The sequence below is a fragment of the Lygodium microphyllum genome, chromosome 17, assembly GCF_053477565.2.
Source record: "Lygodium microphyllum isolate KBCC chromosome 17, Lygodium_microphyllum_v1.1.10, whole genome shotgun sequence".
NCBI classification, from domain to species: domain Eukaryota; kingdom Viridiplantae; phylum Streptophyta; class Polypodiopsida; order Schizaeales; family Lygodiaceae; genus Lygodium; species Lygodium microphyllum.
This window is the reverse complement of record NC_141151.1, coordinates 121,703,550-121,722,556: the sequence shown is the minus strand read 5'-3', so window position 1 is coordinate 121,722,556 and position 19,007 is coordinate 121,703,550. Positions and strand designations below refer to the sequence as shown.

At 41.2% G+C, this 19,007-nt stretch overlaps 1 protein-coding gene across 6 annotated transcripts in view; it reads right to left on the bottom strand.

Annotated features, from left to right (window-relative positions):
- The window catches only part of ELP2 (elongator protein 2), a 129,650-nt gene extending 111,191 nt beyond the window's left edge, over window positions 1-18,459 (bottom strand). For 2 of the 6 annotated variants that reach the window (XM_087697956.1, XM_087697957.1), the window contains exon 1: window positions 18,225-18,459. In XM_087697956.1, the coding sequence (XP_087554082.1) occupies window positions 18,225-18,383 (159 nt within the window). In that variant the 5' untranslated portion in view covers window positions 18,384-18,459. The remainder of the gene's footprint in view (window positions 1-18,224) is intronic. The other 4 variants (XM_087697954.1, XM_087697959.1, XM_087697958.1 and 1 more) reach the window with 2 other exon arrangements.
- Window positions 18,460-19,007: the final 548 nt, after the last annotated feature.

Here is a 19,007-nt window from a genome sequence, read left to right as displayed (position 1 = left end):
ATGCTACTTGTGGGAGTGGTTCGAAGAGTTGCCCTCTGGAGCTGTTTGGCTGTTGCCCATTGTTCTTGGAGTTGTCACCACCATCAGCTCGCTGTCGCCCAGCCTGCGACACTGCTCAAGACTGCTGCCCACCTGCATCCACATCTGTGTTTGCATCTTCTGGAGCAGCCCACTGTTGTGTTTGCTGTCTGGACAGGCCACCCTACTCCTTGAACTGCCATTTTCCACTTCAGCATCTCAATTTTGCTGCTTAGTCCCTTTCCGCATCTGTCCCAGCTCCGACGGGCAGTCTACTGCCTCTCCATGCTCCGTTTTGCAGCTGGAAGGCCCTCTACTGCTGCATTTTGCCCTAAGGCAGGCCACCCTGTCAATTCTCTCACTCCAGAGCTCGTGGTTGCTGGTCATCATCTTCTCCCCACTCTGACAGCCCTTGAGGACTATGTTTCACTCCCTCTACAGCTGGCTGTCCTTCCTTCATCCTTCTGCATTTACCTTCAATACCCTACTTCGTGGAGGACTGCATTTCACTCCCTTCACAATGAAGGTTCCCTATAGATATTGTTGCCTGATCAGCCAGCACAATGCAGTCATCTTCAAGTTTCTTCTCCATTGTATCAGCATGATTTATTCAACATGATTCAGTGTTCATCATTCTTCACTCTTCTTCTGAGTCTGCAAATTATGCACAAACTGAGCATCCAAACACTTCCAAGATGAAGTATGAAGTATACTCAACCAAGTACCAAAATCCCAACAGCCCAAGTTGCATAAACAATACCCAATCTGCAACTTACAACAATTCAATGTTGTACAACTACATATGCCTCAGTATGCATGCCCAATATTAAATACAGCAACTTAATGCTGAAAATCCCCAATTTTCACTACAATTTCCAGGTTTACATAAATTTCTTTGCCCAATGTCACATAAACAGCAATATAATGCTCTTCCAATACATGTCCAATGCTTTGGAATGCATGTCACGCAAAAGCCTCAAATTTCCGTGAATAAATTTTGAGAAATTTCAAAGACTAACAGAATGTCACCTTGGGATGCATGTTGGATTCCAGAATCACAAAAGCCCCAAATTTCTAATGCCTCGGGATGCACACGCAAAGGCCAAGATGACATGCAAACTGTTAATAGTTGTGGCGGCACTTAGCGGAGCTCAGGAGCAACAGGCACTACTAGCAAAGGCACAATGATGGCGGCACTGCAAACAAGGTGGTGAACAAGCTTTGAGGCGGGCAACGCTGCTACTGATGGAGCAGCACTAGAGATGATGGTGGCAATGGCAGTGATGGTAATGTAAGCGTAGACAAGGCTATGGCTAGGCGAGTAGCGCTACTGCTGTGGACAGTAGCAAGTCACGTGCAGCAGGCAGCAACATCTAGGCGTTGGCAGCACAACGCTAGTGACTAGTAGGATCGCTGTTGTGCAGGAGGCAACGCTTGGTGCCACATGCAGCATTAAGCTGGAGCACACAGACTGTTGGGCAAGCATGGTGACAAGACTTGAGATAGGCGCGGCAGAGGTTGGGCATTGGTGAGCTTTTGGCGGCTGCTAGAGCAACAATACATGATAGCTCCTCTTCCTCTTTCTCGTAGGCTAATGGGCTGAGCAGGTGGCTTTAGCACCTCAGGCGGAGCGGCACCAGTTGATGATGGCTGAGCAAAATCCACGAGCATACAGATCTAATTCCAAACGTTGGAAACTAGACCAGCTATGGAGGAGAGAGAAACAAGAAAGTGAGAGTAAACTGTGAATAGATAGTATGTGCCAAAATGGTATAATGTACTTGTTGAACTAAAACTGATGGAATGAAAGCACAACCATAGGTCTAACGTAGACCAAATCCCTAATTCAACTGAACTTAGCTAACTCTAGAACTAACTCTAAATGCAGTGACACAACTTATTAACTTTGTTGTGTTCACACTACAAACTAACTAAATGAAACATTGGGGACTACCCATAGAATTGACAAATTCTAACACTAATCGACATAAATCTCCTCCTCTAGAATACCATTCAAGAAGGTAGAATTTACATCCATCTGATAAACAGCCATCGATTGATGGATTGCAAGAGCCAAAGCAACCCGAACAGTCCAAGTTTGCTCTCTATGAAAAACCCTTGATAATAAGCCTAGCCTTGTGCTTGTCCAAGGTGCCATCAGCCAAGTATTTGTTTCTTATAGACCCGCTTCACATCTCGCTTCTACTTTCCTCGACACAAAAACAACTCCTAAAGTCTAATTACACTCAATGGAATCGAGCTCCTCCTACATACATAGCGCCATACCTCTTGTGCAAGAGCCTCATCAATAGTAGGCTCATAATCCTGTAAAATCTGAGGCATAAGGGCATAGTTCACACAAAGTGAACTACCCTACTGCAGCTATATCCTGGCTGATGTATGTGAGCTTGTCGATATATCAGGAAAATGAGAAACACATGCATCCTACATAAGCCACCTCTATCACCATAAAATAACAATATGTGCATCTTGCTGTGATGGAGTACGAGAGGCCTCTAATACATATAATGCACATGTCCGAGATAGGGACTCCCCCTCACTAGGTATAGCTACATTTTCCTCATCAAAGGGAAGACACTTGAGGGGATGGGGAAGGAGTAGAAATACTCAAGGAAGGAGTAAAGAACGACCTACAACAAAAGCACCATCAATCGGATCATCAAAGGCTAGAGCCTCATCAAATACCATATTCATGCTCACCTCAATCTTTATTTTCTTCAGGTCATAAAGCATGTAGCCCTTCATGGTCATACTATATCCAACAAAGATAAACTTCTTCCTCTTTGGGGTCAAACTTGCCCCATTTCTTCTTGTCTACCTAGGCATAGGTATTGCATCCAAAGATGCAAAAATGAGACAAGGAAAGCTTCTTTCCAAAGAAATCCTAGTATGAAGTCGTGTCGTGTAATAATTAAGTCAGAAACTAGTTGCAGATATGTAGCGTTGTAGCAACCACCTTACCCCAAGGGAAACAAGAAAAACCTCGATGCTCCAACGTCAAACGGGCCATCTCAAGCATGGTCCTATTGGTGCGCTTCAATGGAAAAGGAACACAAACACGAAGAGAAAGGGAGAAGAGAGAAGACAATAGGAATGAAAGAGAAATCTACACTAAACAAAGAAAGAATGTTGAATACAATTGTGGACTAATCAGTCCTGCACACAACCCAAAGCATCAATGAGGGCACCAAATTAGGCTAGAAAATGATGACAACACCGGAGATAGTGAAAATCGTGATAGAGACAAACTGTGCAACTAATAGTCCCCACATATAACGGAGAAGAACAAAGTCCAAGAGAAAGAAGAATGATCTACCCAAAGTATTGACCAGTCATATATAGCTGAAATTCCCCTACATTGGCCAACTAAGCCATTAAATGTAACAATCCGCCAACTAAATCTAGTCAATGAACACCAATAAATGCAAAAATGCTAAGTGGCAAGGGGAAAACACCAACAAGAGCAGACATAGAAAATCATGATCTACAAGAGCTACACAAGCTAATCGATGCCTAGAAATGCATGCAAATCTAACTAAGAAAAGAAATGCATGCTCTGAATAGAGCTGCCTCCTCCATCAAAGCACGTGACAGAAATGTCAAAGCTCCTAATGTTCCCATCAAACTCAAACTAAGGCTCACATGCAAGAGATAACACCCCCTCCCCCACCCAAATCCTAGATGTGGCAAAAGGCTAAAGAATATGTAGATTTGAGGGTCATAGAAAGAATATCAATGCCGATGAAGTTTATCGATGTAGACCGCCATTGAAGGAGCTCCTCACAATCCTAGAAATCCCCCTCTAAAACACTAGGGGCCAAGGAATGCACAACCACATCACCAATATCATTCCCCTCTGAAAGAGATGGAAAATACAAGCAAACCACCGGAGGAGTGGATGCGGGATGGGACAGAACTTGTGAGATAGATGGTCTGTAACAAGAGACAATTGCTATGAAGAACCTTGCATACAAGAAAGGAAATGGAGCCTATATAGCCCACTCTCCTGAATCATCGCTACAATAGTTCTTGAAGAAGAATCCTCAATAAAAACAGCCTACTCAATATGAAGACAATCCAAGTATCAAATTCAATAAGGCCATAAACTAAGAGAAGTGGGAAGCCCAAGTCTGTAACATGTAGGACATTAAGCTCTACAAACGTGCTAGCAATAATGGAAAAGTGCCAACACCACTAATATGCACCGAATAAATGTCACCAATAGTAACAATACCCTTAGATGGACGAAGACCTTGTAGCAAATGTCCTTGTAGACTCATATGACTCAAAGCACAGCCAACACGCAAATATAAAGAAACACAGACTCATGGGCAATAGTTGGTATAGAAGTAGAGGAAGGCTTATATGATTTAGCTCCATCCTTTGCTCCCAAACAAAAATAAGGATACTTCTTCCAACATTTCTCCACAGGATATGTCCCTTCCCATAGCATGGACATCTAGGCTTCTCTGAATCTGTGTCACAGTGAAATAAGCCTTCCTCCTCTAATAGGGTGATAATAACCAGATTTAACAATAATTACAACAAGTAATTAATTCACATCAATTAAAATGCACACTTGTATCTCTAAATTCTTAGACAATGGACAACCTGTTGGCCCCAAATTGGCATCCCTTTTGGTATTTTTTTATGTTTTATTAAAAATGGATGGAGTACAACTGAGATTCACCGATCTCTGCTAATCCAAGTGCTACTTGTTGTCATTAATGACCAGCCAACCTTCAAACCGATTGGCCCCTTGGTTTGCTTAGGAATTGGCCTTCACCTTGCTCTTTGAAAAACAAATTAAGCCCAAAATCTGATGGCCTCTTGAATCTCCCTGAAATTCTTTAATTTCAGTTGCTAGAGTTCATGCCTTATGCCTCAATTCTAAATGCACATTGCAAGGTAGTTGTCAAAACCTAATTTTTGCTATAAAATAGGGTTTACATTAGAGATTTTCCAATATCTCTACCTCTGATGACTCAAATGGTTGCATTTTGTTGAGATAACTTGAGAGATAAATATAGGATAAGAGAGAATGATGTAGAGAGAGAAATTTCAAAGTTTATTACAAGAAAGGTTGAAAAACTACTAGTGCCTTGCTCAAACAGCCATGAAAGCTGTCACCTACACCTTAGGACCACCAAAAAGGCAACCACCCCCTCTTGTATGCTATCATCTGCACGAAAAGGACCTTGGGATGCTATCAGCTACAGCTACACCTACAGGGCTTCAAACTATTGTTCCTTACTATAAGACTAGTCCCTAGAGGCTGCAAATCCCATCAGCACCACCTCTTTGCTCCGCAACAATCTCCTCTTGTCTCACAATAGCTTGAATGAACTTCCACCAAACCCCAAAAACGTTTTTGCCACTGGTATAGGCAAGTTTTGTCAAGTGACAGCCTTCTAATCCGACTTTCCAACATTATCCAACTTATTAAATTAATTTTCAGAATATTAATTCTAAAAATTAATTTAATATTTATACTAATATCGAAAAAAATAATTCCACTAACCAATAACTAAATTGGCTAAGCCAATTTGTCTTCCAAGTATCCCTGAGTAGTTATCAACCCCTTAGACCAACATTAATTAACTAATTAATGCCTAATCTCTAATGTCACCACTGACATTAGTGGCTAATTAATTGCTCTAGGCCAAAATCTGACAACAGGTACCACCTAGTACTTGTTAGACATAACTTTTTAGAACTTTTGCCTTTGGCACCAACTGATATTTAGGGGTCGTGGATCTCACGCTATGAAATAATTAACTTGCAAGTCACATTAGCACATTTGATTAACTTTTAATCAAATGCTAAGCAAAGCAATAAAATTTCACATTCTCGTGACTCAAAGCCTAAATAATTCTCTTGTTTCTCCTTATTGTTCTTGGTCTTTGATTCTCATTCTTCTTCTTTCTCCCTTCCATAACTGCTATAAAAGCCATCATGGAGCTGGATCCACTAACTCCTACCTCTCTGCAATGCTCTTCAAGCTCTGAGAAAAGCTAAGCTAGCTCCTCCCATAGACAAGTCTCTAGGGTTTTCAATGTAAGAAGGCTACTGTAGAAGACATCATACTTCGAAGATGGCAGTTGAGTCAAGAGAGTCATCACCATATCCTGTGAAGATATTGTCCTACCAAGGGATGCAAGCTCATCCCTTCTCCAACTTGTTGATGTGATCCTTCATGAAAGGAAAGGCATCAATATTGAACCTCCAAAGTTTCTTCTTCAAGGTGATCAAATGGACAAATGTCTTCTAATGATACAAAGAAGCAAGTTTTGTCCACACTTCTGCTGTTGTCCACAACTGGCATACATGCACTAGGACAGAACCTTGTATACTCATGAAGAGAAAGGATCAAACTATAGAGTTGAACCAATTGGACTATAGAGTGTAATGCACTTGCTCTCAACCACTCACTTAACACGATATATAAAAGCAAGGTATACTCTAGTATTATTCAATGAAAGAAACAATACAGCATAGGCACAACCCAAGACTACACCCGTGTGACACTGCACAAGTGAGAGTTCACCCTGGGTGTAGGGAATCAAATGTAAAGTGAAAATCCAACAGGCCTCAGAGTCAGTACTACTCCCTATATAGGTGCATCCATAGGCACATAGTTGCACTAGTACCATGTGTGAAAGGGTTCATATTGTACCATACTTTAGGTACAATACCTTGCGTATTAGAACCATAAGGTACCATGGATACTTATTTTCCTATCTAAACCGCACTTTGGGATGAGCTAAATGCTCCTTACACTAATATGATTCTTCCATAGGATTAGATTATTTGAGATCCAAACAATTTCTCCATCTTATTTTGTCAAAAAGAATCGGATTTTAAGTTGCGTACTTTTATCGTACCGTACCTTAAAAAATCTTAAGGTACCATTTAGTATGGTATTTTGTCGTATTGTACCATATCATATTTTCTGTACTTAACAAACATGCATAGACAAAGCCACAGTATACCTACAAAGCCCTTACACTCACCCCCACATAATGGATTGATGTCCTCCGCAATCTAAGGGTGGTTTTATTGACTCATTCCACGGTCTTAACACAACTCATGCTATCAAGCTAATCAATGTTTGTTGATCTAGGATTGGACTCATTAGCAGAGTCTTAACACAATCTTTTCTATCAAGCTGGTCAATGTCCGCCACATTACAACTTAGGGGTCTTAACATAGCTTTTCCTATCAAGCTAGCCAATGTCTACCCATCTAGACTCTTTTTTTAATTGGTTTTTGTTCCAGGCCACCCTCAACTCAATTACATTTAAGAAGTGGAGGCTCCAAAGTCTTATAATGATCTAAATAATGGCTCAAGATACATTGAAAGTGTTGTTGGAATTCTCCTTGAACCAAGTATCGAAGGCCTCTTTTCCACGTTCACAAGACTCTACATCCCAAATCCACGTGGCTTTTTTGAGAAGGTGCCCTTACCTCAATTGCGAAGGGGCCGTCGGAATGAAGCATTGGAATGTGCCACCTCCATTAGGTATTTGGATAGAACCTCCGAAGATGTGTGTGGAAGGCATTGTACACACAAATGCTCTTTGGAAAGTCCAACTTGTAGGTGACTTTGTTCAAAACTCCGGTGATACAATATGATCCATAGTACCAACGATTGAACTTTCAGATCATATTTTTTTAGCAAGGACATATGCTTGGAGTGAACAATAACCGTGTCTCCCTTAGTGAAGAGAATTGCTTTATGCTTCTTGTTGGCTTGTTCTATCATGGTGATTTTTCTCTTTTCCAAAGTCTACTCGATTACTGCATTTCTCTCTCTCCATTTCGTTAAAAAATATTTCGAATCCTGGCGTTTTACTTTGATGACCCTAGAGACTAAGGCCAATGGTGTGATTAGCTCCTTCCCTGTTGAGTGGATTGAACCATTGTAGTGGAACTTGAGCACACCAAGGTACAAGGCCTAATCTTTTTGGCCCATCTAAGCATAGCTTCAAAGGTAATCTTCAATTTCTCGATTCACTCGCTCTATTTATCTATCTATCTCTGGGTGAAAGGATGAGGAAAATATAAGTTGTGTTTCCAAAGACTTGAAGAGTTTCTTCCGCATATCGCTTATGAAGCAACCATCCCAATCTGATACAATGGCTAAAGGTAGCCGATGTAACTTAAAGACATGAGTAAATAAGAGGCGAGTAATCTCCTTAGCATTCAATGGTGAGTTGGCTAGACAAAGTGTGCTTGCTTGGAAAAATAATCCACCACCACAAAGATGATGATGTAACCATGAAATCCATGCTCATGACGTCCCATGGGCGGCTTGGCATTGGCATAGGCTGAAGTAAGCTAACCATCTTGGTACATGGAGCTTTCACTAGCTCGAAAGTTGAGCAAGCCTTCACGTAATCTATAACCTCCTCCTTCATGTTGGGCTAAAAAAACTCTCTCCTTAGGGCCTCCAGGGACTTGCTTTGGCCTTTATGTCCCCCTACTTTCACATCATGCACCTCATGTAAGATAATCTTCTTTAACTCCACACTATTGGAGATGTATAGTCTCTTTCCTACAAAAATGATCCCTTCTTCAGATGTGTACATATTGTGCGGTATTTTCTCAACTCTCACTTCTTCTATTAAGGTGTGGTGTGCATCTCTTGATCATGCTCTAGGACCTCCTTCACTAACTTTAAGAAGTTGTTGGCTATGCTCTCTACTTTCCGAGTAAATGCATTTGCTATTTTATTTGTAGAATCTAGCTTGTGCTTGATCTCCATGTCGAATTCAAGTTGTTTGGCAAACAACTTGGGTTGTGATTGGAAGTATTTGAGAGATATGTTATCCATAAAGACAATTATGTGTGTCTTACACATAGTACTGCCACTTTCTAAGGCAATGTATTACTACTAGCATCTCCTTCTTGTTGGTACTCCACCTAATTTCTGTTTGTGAATTTCTTGGATTCATAGTACATATTGCATCAACACTTCCCCAATGCCATGATCAAATGCATCTGTTGAGATCTTGAAGGGCTTGGTGAAGTCTGGCACTTTGAGTACAAGGGTCTTGCTCATGCACTCCATCATTAAGTCAAAGGATGCTTGTTGATCACTACCCCATGTGAAATTTCATTATCCTTTGGTCAGTTGAGATAGTGGGGCCATGACCATATTGTAATCTTTCACAAATCTTCTACAAAATTTTGTGAAGCCTAAAAACTCTCTAACTTCCTAGACTGCTTTTAGCACTGACTACTTCTTCACTGCTTTCATTTTCTTGAGGTCTGCCTTGATTTCTTCCTCCCCTACAATAAATCCTAGAAATTCTAGCTCCTTCACTACAAACTCGAACTTCTCTAGTTTGGCATACAATTTATGCTACCGTAACTTCTTGAATACTAGCTTTAAGTGCTCTTTGTATTCTTCTAAGGTTTTACTATAGACTAACAAATTATCTATGTAGATTATGATGAACACATCTATCTCAGGCTCGAATACTCCATCCATCAATCCACAAAATGTTCCTAGCCCATTGCTAAGTCCGAATCCGAGGACTAGACATTGAAAACTTGCATATCTAGTGTGGAAGGCGGTCTTTGGGATGCCTTCTTCGACTATAAGATTTGATGGTAGCTTGACCTAAGATCTATGCAGCTAAAGTATTTGGCTCCATGTAATCTATCTAACAAATCCTCTACTAAGGGCATGGGGTACTTGTTTTTTATGGTGATATTATTGAGTGTCCTCTAGTCTAGACATAATATAAGTCCTCCATCTTTCTTCTTAACGAACAATACTAGGGCTCCAAATGGGGACAACTTAGTTGGATGAAGCCTTCCTCTTCCAACTTACACAATTGCTTCTTTAACTCCATCAACTCAATGTGATTCATGCAATGCGGGGCATTGGTTGGTGATACTACATCAATAGTCAACTCAATCTTGTGGTCTACATCTCTTTTTGGAGATAATCTTTAGGGTAGCTCTAGGGGCATCACATTTGCATATTCTTCTAGCACTTCTTCTACTTCTTTATTGTCAACTTGGAGTTTTGGTGCTTCAGTCAATGCCTCTTCCACAAGCCTTATCATGCAAAGATAAACCATGGTAACAACTTTATATCAACAACAAGCTCTTCAATGCCCCCATCCATGCAATTTGGTATCTACGTCCATGTTTAGGAGTTGAAGCAACAATTGCCTATACTTACTAACATATTACTTCATCTTCCCTTATGCTTCCTTGAGGTTTCTCCACTCATCCTTGACCTTGAATTTTTCCATCTTTCAATTTGAAATAATCCCTTAAGTTCCTCCTGCACTTCCTCCCATGAGAAGATGGTGCGCGTTGGCTCTTGCTCTAACAAATACCAACTAGCCACATCCTCCTTAAGATAGATAGCTGCCACTTTTTCCTTCTCCTCTTCAATTGTCCTGCCATACTTCAAGTACCTATCTACCTATCTCTCTCTCCCTTGTAGTTGGTGGATTGTGGCATCTTGAACTTCCCATAGTCATCTCTTGAACTTTCACTCTCCTCTCCACCATTCGTGCCTTCTCTTTTATTCTCCTCCTTGTCTCCTACGTCAAATTCCTTCTCTTTCTCCTTAATCTCTTGGTACTTTCTAGATACATCCTCCATAGACAGTCTATCTACTAATCTATCTATCTCCTCTTGTAGTTTGCACCTCTTCTCCTTCTCTTTTTGTTATTTCATCCACTCCTTAAACCCTTGCTCTTCTTTAATTTTTCTTCTCCTTTCCTCCTCTTCTTTCTTCTGTTGAATCCTCCTCCAAATTGAATCTAGCAAGCCTGACATGCCCTCTAACTGCCTCTCTAATCCACATACTTTCTCTTCCTGAGCTTCTCTCCATTCTTGACCTTGGCCCTTCTTCCTATCTTCAACTACCACAGGTGGGTTGAATGCATTCCCTGCATTGTACTCCATGTTGTTGTGGGAAGCCCTTCCTCAACTCTAGGGTTGTCACCACAAGGAAGCCACCTTTTGCCTTCGGGTAGTAGTTGCGCTACACGGAAGCCACATCACGCCTTTAGACGGTATGTTGCGCCAAGGTCATTGCATTGTAGGGCAACATGGGATATCACAACACAATTTCAAAGCACTAGATTTCTCTCTTGCTTCCATGAGTACTCCTAGACTCCAAGCAAGAGTTGCTTTGATACCAAGTGTAATACACCTACACTTAATCAATCACTCGATACAACACAAAAAGGTAACAAGATATGTAAGAGTAAGATATACTCTTATATTATTCAATGAAAGAAATGGTATAGCATAAGCACACCCCAAAACTACACCCTCGTGACCTACACAAGTGAGGGTTCACCACTAGGTATAGGGAATCACACGCGTAGAGTGAAAACTAACTCCCTATATAGATGCATTCGTAAGCAACGCCATGGTATAACTATAGAGCCCTTACGGGGGGAAAAGGAATGCTTGACGTGGAAAAAACTGAGGTAAACAGATAGACAAACTGTCTGTGTTTATTAGACAGACTATCCGCCAATTAGAAAGACTACATTGCCTACTAGAGCCTTCTAGACGAGCATAGACGTAGCGCTTCATGAACTATGTATCACTCGAAGAACTAGTTAATTCTTTGTGATAACCTGTCATGTCCTTTAAGATTGGCATGGTGTGGCATTTGGCATGTCCTTGTTTCCTCTCCGATCTTTTTATTTATTAAGCACGAATGTTTTTTACACTTAATTGGGTATAACAAACCTTTTGTATATCAATTCTTACCAAGACATATTGGCTCAATGATTTTAAATTAATTTTATGCTCTTGTACTTTGAAAGAGGGTTTGTATTATTTAAGTGTTTCAAAATATGATTAAATGTTCATCTTTCTATTCAAGGGTGGCCAATGGCCAAAACGCCCTATAATTATACTTGGGTCATCATTGATGAGATGCCTAAGAGAAGACCAAAAAGCTCAAATGACTAAGCCTTTTACACTCAGATAGTCACATCGATTAAAAGCCCATATAATGAGTGGTTTCAAAAAGTGAAACCAAATGCTTATAATCGAAGAAACATACCATGAACGAGTGAATCTATATAATGAAGCTCTCTAGAAGCTAAATTTAGCAACTCCTAAAATTTAGGAGGTCACTATTTTTGAAAGTTGCTCAAATGGAAATTCTGTTTGTGTCAAAGGCTCCAGAATTTCACAAGGAATCATTATATGTTCAAAAGCTATCTCAAATTCTTAACCATTTGAGAGAATTTTAGAGTAGAAGGTTTAAAAGCTTCTTTCTTTAAAAAAGTGACATGTAGCATCTAAAAGAGAACATGTGTCATTTTGAAGAAACAAGTGTCCCTACACTTGTCACTTTCAGCAAATAATTGTCATTTATAACCTCTACTTTCCACTCTTGAGCACCCAAGCCCACACCTGTAGATTGGAGACCCCTCTCTTCATTTGGAATAAGCTCTCATGCTAAAATTTCAGCCACGTCTTGTAATCTCCTATATGTCTCTTATCCAAGAAGCACTTTCTACTTAGTTTGATCTAATCCAAGTACTAAAGAAGAAAATTAGCTTGTTGCCCGAGTTTGTAGAAATTAGGGTTTTAAAATCTCAATTTTTCAAAATTACAGTAAATTAGCCTTTTGCAAGAAGCAACCTATGGATGAGACTACCTATGATACTTGCCCCATAACCAGCTAGGGCATAAAGTGTGAATGGGGGGGAAATCTAGAAGTCCCTCCACTAGCTTCTTCCAAGAAGGCTGTCTAATGGAAACAAATTTTAGATGCCCATAACGCGCATACCAAAGCAGCCCAAGCTTGTGGAAAGTCCGCACAGCAAGGGTGATGAGCTTGTAAAGCCCACCCTTCTAGGTACTTGTCCAAAGAATAAAACATGTACAAGAGCCCCTGATGGTCAAAGCATCCTGGTGAAGACCATGTGAGTACCTAGCTATATCAAACCATGGATAGAAAGAAGGTTAAACCCTAAATATGTTACATAAAGAACTTTGGCAGATCAAGCCTATCTATCTAGTGAAAGAGAAAGAGTCCCCACTCCATGAACAGGTACAAAAGAGTTGTCCCCAATGATGATAGAACCCCCTCTAGACTGAAGATCCTAAAGCCAATCCTCTCGATAGATCATATGTGAAGAGGCCCTACTATCAACAAGACATAGCTTCTCTTCACTGGAAGAAGCAAGTGTTGTATCTTCAACATCAAACAAATGAACAAAGACGAGCTCAATAGTAGCATGGATAGCCTTTAAATCCTTTGAATCTTCCTTTGGCATTAAATGGGGTTATTTTTTCCAACACTTCTCTGAATGAGTGCCCTTCCCACAATATGGACACCTAGGCTTGGACTTCTTCTCATCCTATTTCTTGTTGTTGTTTGCCTTCTTGTATCCCCCTCCTACACCTATAGTAAAGGCTTTGGTAGAGCGAAATCCACTAGCTCCTATCTCTAGAGAAGCTCGTCATGCTCCAAGACAACCGAAGCTAACTCCTCCCAAAGAAGAGTCTTACGTACCCTAAAGATAAGCAAACTAGTGTAGAAGACATCGTACTTAGGGAACCATTACCACATCCTCTAAAGATATCATCCATCCTAGGGATGGAAGCTCATCCCACGTATCCTCCATCTTGTTGATGCAATCCTTTATAGAAGGAGAGTCATCAACGGAAAGCATTTTGAGTTTTTTCTTAAGAGTAATACAATGGGCAAAGGTCTTTTGATGATAGGGAGAAAAGAGCTTTGTCCACACCTCCACTATCGTCCGAGGAGGAGAAAGCCGCTCCAATCTTTGAGACTTGTCAAAGTGATGTTCCCTTCCAAAACAAGGTTCTCATCTCCCTTCTTCGTGTTGCTCTTCACGACATTCTAACTAGTGAGAATGTCTATCTTTAGAGGAAAATATGGTTTCCTCATTCGGAGTCATCAAATGCATTGAACCGGCAGTACTCCATCTCTATGATAGACCTGCAATCACCCTAGAAATTGTGTGTTTTGGTGTCAAGATACTTGAACAAAGGGAAAATCAGCTACACTCTACAAAGGAAGTTTGTAGATGTCCCACACACTTAGTAGAAGGCCCCAAAACAGCAACAAGAATGTGTTCTTCATGACAAATCTGCTCCAAACAGCAACCTAGATGTGGTCTCCTCTTGTGGAAGCCTCCAAGTCTTCACTTGGGTGAGGATACCATATGAGAGTGCACAACAGAAGAGACACAAACATAGAGAGAAGAGAGAGACAGCAAGAGAGAAGAGAATGAAGTGATAATCTGCACTAAATCTAAATGGAAAGCTGAATACAATGGCAAACTTATCAATGCTTGCATGCAGCCCAAGCCATCAGTGAGGACAATGGATCAAGCTGATGACGATGGCTACACCAAGAGGGGAACAATGTCTAAGGTAGAGTGCACTAAACCTCCAAAGAATGATGAATAGTCTGCCTCAAGTAGAGAAGGGCTACAAATAGCCTGCAAACCCCAAAATTGGCCGACCAGCACAAAAACGAAAATATTGATTGATGCAATCAGCAGCATTAAATGTTGCCGACCAGCTGGCAAACTAATAAACAATGCTAGTGCCATAATGAAGCCAAGAAACACACACTCTAGCACTAATATCAGGCACCCCAACCATTGAAAAAAAAATGCAAGTGTGCTGGTGCCAGTGTGAACACATTCAAACCTCACTGAAAAACAAATGCACAATCTAGAGTGGGCTAAAACATCTGTCTCCGTCAAAATCTAATAGAGCTCACAACCAACATATGAAACACTAATAAATTACAAGCTAACAAGGGCAAGCAAAGAGGAGCAAACAGGTTGGCAGGAAAATAGTATGGACAAGAGCAGCCGTACAATCAAGCAGCAAGTAGTTGGCCAAGCAATTGAACTACATGTGGCAACAGCAGCAGCCGGTCAATTTTGCTAACAGAGCTACTCATTTTCTTCGCCCCTCTGCAGCCCATATAGGCAATCTTAGTCATTGTGGTCACACACACTTTGTATTTGTCAATGAGAGTGAGGTTCCAACTGAGTGCATACTCACACACCAGCCCTTGTACATATTTATTTCAGGTTTCAGTATTCAACATTCTTCGTTTCTAAGTTCTCTCTCTTACTTTTTATGTTCATCTATTTCACTCAGCCCATGCATCCACTTTCACGTTGCTACACTCTAACACAAACTATATAAATCTTTTCCTTTAGCTAATATTGATAGTCAGAAATTTGAGCTTGGCTTGTCTATTTTGCCAAAATGCTTGATTAATTTAAGCAAGCAACATCGCAACTTATCAGTTTCTCCAGTGCGCTTGACCACAATGCTATGTGCAACTTATTAGTTTCCTCCACTACAATTGAGTACAATGCTCTCTTTTTCTTTTAAGATCCAAGAAGCAATGTGGCTTCCATAGCTTGTGGCATTAAAAATTTTTCTTATAGGATTCTAAGCTTGTCTTACATGCTAGTGTTAACAATCAAAGAGCACTTGCTTTCTCCCAAAGTCTTGTCTTCTATTCCAAAACAAAGCGTACTTATTCATCTCGAGTGTCATCATTTAAAGCACCTTGCAGCTAAAGGGTATGGAGCACCTTCAAAGGGAATTTTATAAAAACTCAAGATTCGTCTCGAGTGACTGTCATCATTTAAAGCACCTTGCAGTTAAAGGGTAGTGAGCATCTTCATAGAGAATTTTATAGGATCTCAAGACTTGTTCGTCTTAAGTGTAATGTTTGCAACTAAATGGTACTGAGCACCTTCTCAACTTATCGACTATAAGTCGACCTAAACGGATACAAAGGGGGGACGATGCTTGATTCTATGTATCATGTTGCAGTCTAGAATAGTCATGACAGTTGAAGTACCTCTCTCTCTCTTTTTTCTTTTTTTTTTCGTAAAAGGTAATTGTATTAATTACGAAAAAAAGTACAAGATTACTTGATTACAAGATACATGACGACAATCTAAGCCATCATGTGAAGAGGTTCTAAGTACTACAAGTTACAACGTTATGGCAAAGATGCAGAGGAAATTGCCATATGCCAGGGACGTAAGTCCTCCCTAGAGAGCAAATTAGAATGCTGGAGAAGATCTAACTGCCAATACAAAAGGCCCTTAAGCCTCGCAATATGCCGCCGAACATTATAGGCGGAGTCAAAAAGAAAAGCATTCCGAATGGTCCAGTTATGCCAACAGCCCCAATATCGAAGAAAATGATACATGAGCTTCATATGTGGCTGTGCAGGAGTGGGGTATTTGGGCTGCCCGAAAACCCAATCAAAGGGGCGCAGGGTAAAACCAACCACTCCTTGCCAAACAGCCGACAAAAATAACCAGACTTTCTTTGCGATGGGACAAGAAATAAATCGGTGACGGGCTGATTCCACAGCAGTGGTGCAAAAGAAACAGTTGCCATTGGAGATTCGTCGCTTGGAAAGAGCCGAAGCTAGCGGAAGACCACCAACCATCACTCTCCAAAGAAATACTTTACATTTGAATGGTGTCTTGTTCAACCAGCCCTCCATCACAGTTGCCCTCCACCATAACCGGGATTTACGTAATCCCCATAAAGCATTCGCTTTGGTAACTAGCCATTGATGATCTTTAATCAGAATATGATACACTTGGTTAGCAGAAGCTTTGCTTAAAGTCAGCTGGCCTTGTAGGTCCCAATCCTGCCAGGGATGATCCGAAGCAAGGGCAGGAAAGGGTTGTCTGCTCTGGAGCATCCTCAAAAGCTGTTCCCATAAAGGCCTATATCCACGAGGGATCCTGAAAAGCCTCCTAGCTGTACGAAAAGATATAGGCACATTGCGACTGGCAAGGGTGGCATCCGCAACTAAAGACAAGCCCAAACGGGCCATCCGGTTGAATTGTGGTCTAAGCTCATGTTTACCTTCCCATGCAAGTAAACGCGAGATTGTCAGCAATTCCAATTGAAAAGAGTTAGTAGCCAAGCAATCCTCCGCTGGATGCCACTGAGCCTTCTGGAGGACTTGTTTCCAGGAACATACCAAATGAGTAAGCAGCGACAAAGAAGAACTGGAGAACCGCGAATCAGCATTAAAAACATGCCACCAAGAACTCCGGATTTGGGTATTGCCATGTAGAAGCCCATGGCTCTTAAGGAAATAACGGGCTATATCGACCCATGGATGATGATCCGAGCACATGGCGCGGAAAAGAGACCAACGGAGTGCCTGCATGTGAGTTTGGGCATCTAAAATAGCTCCGCCACCCATGCATTTGGGGGTGCACGTATGCGACCAAGAGATCCAGGAAACACCTGCATGCAATGAGTCATTCTTCCATAGCATGAAACGAATAGACTGAGTAAGAGCATTCAGAGTCGTAGTAGTCCAGGGCAACAATGGCAAAAAATATGTGAGCATTGGCAACATAATTGTCTGGGCCACTTTGAGACGAATATGGAAGGGCCAGGCTTGAGATTTCCAATACATAAACTTAGCCACTATTTTCTGAGAAATCCACTGCAGAAGCTGCTTTGGGGGAACATCAATACCCAAAGGGTACCCAAGGTGCCTGACAATGGAGCCACGAGGAACAACCAGACCCTGCCAGTCCAAGGACTGCAAATCCAACTCCGTGCAGCTGAGAATGGCTGATTTGAGCACATTGATACGAAGGCCGGACGCCTGACCAAAGAGGCCCCAAACATCCAATGCTCATCGAAGGTTATCCTTGTCCGCACGCAAAATCATAAAAGTATCATCCGCCAGGGATTGGCTAATGAAGTGCTGTCCTGTAAGAAGCGATAGTCCGGCCAACTGAGAAGAGACTGCCATATGAGATAACATTGAAAGAACTGTAAGAAGCGATAGTCCGGCCAACTGAGAAGAGGCTGCCATATGAGATAACATTGAAAGAACTATATGAGATAACATTGAAAGAACTGGATGTGTCGCAAGGGCAAAGAATAGAGGGCTCAAAGGGCACCCTTGTCTGACAGAGCGGGCAAGTACAAATGGCTCAGTAACACCTCCGTTCAGCGTGACTCGCAAAGACGAGCACCTCTCTCTCTCTCTCTCTCTCAGGTTTTTGAATACTCATTGACCCAAACCATATCCTCCAATCAGTCATCCTTTCAATAAACAAGCCACAAGAATCATTGCGGAAAACAGAAGGAATATATATATATAGCACACACACACACACACACACCTTCGGGCAGAATATGGCAACCGCGTTGTGGACACCGAAGGCAACCAGGTCAGGTGGGCCCCAGGCAGCTGCATTAACAACTCTGTTGCATCCTGCGCTGATAAAGGTGGTCTCCACCTTCACGCTCGTCGTCCCCTCCTCCTCGCCCGACTTCATCATCGCGCTTCTCTCTCTCACACGAGGATGTAAAAGCTGCAGTAAAACCTCAATTCTGCAATGGCTTTGGCTTGAAGCTAAGCCATTTGGTTTGATTAATTAAAATTTTTAAGAAAAATTTTACCAAAATGACCCCGAAATATGCCGAATTTTCGAAATGACCTCTCCTATTTCTACCGTTTGTATGTTGCAGCTCAGCCCTTTGGTTTGATTAATTAAAAAATTTAAGAAAAAATTTACCAAAATGACCTTGAAGAATGCCAAAATGGCCTTGAAGTATGCCGAAATTTAGAAAATAACCTCTCCTATTTCTACCATTTGTAAGTTGTTGATCCGCGCCTAGGTTCTCTCGGTGTTTCACATCTATGTCAATACCATTTGTAACTTGCAGCTCCGTGCCTAGGTTCTCCCGATGTTTCACATCTGTGTCAATGGTTTTAGGCAGTGCTTCGCATTGGTATAACCATTAAAATATATTAATACATAGGAAAGGAGACATTGAATTTCGAAGAAAGACAAAGAATGTGTGTATGTACATGTGTGTTTGTGTACACATATACATGCACACACCCCTTAAAAACATTATTAACATGAATCATTAATAATGTTAAGATTTATTGCATTAAC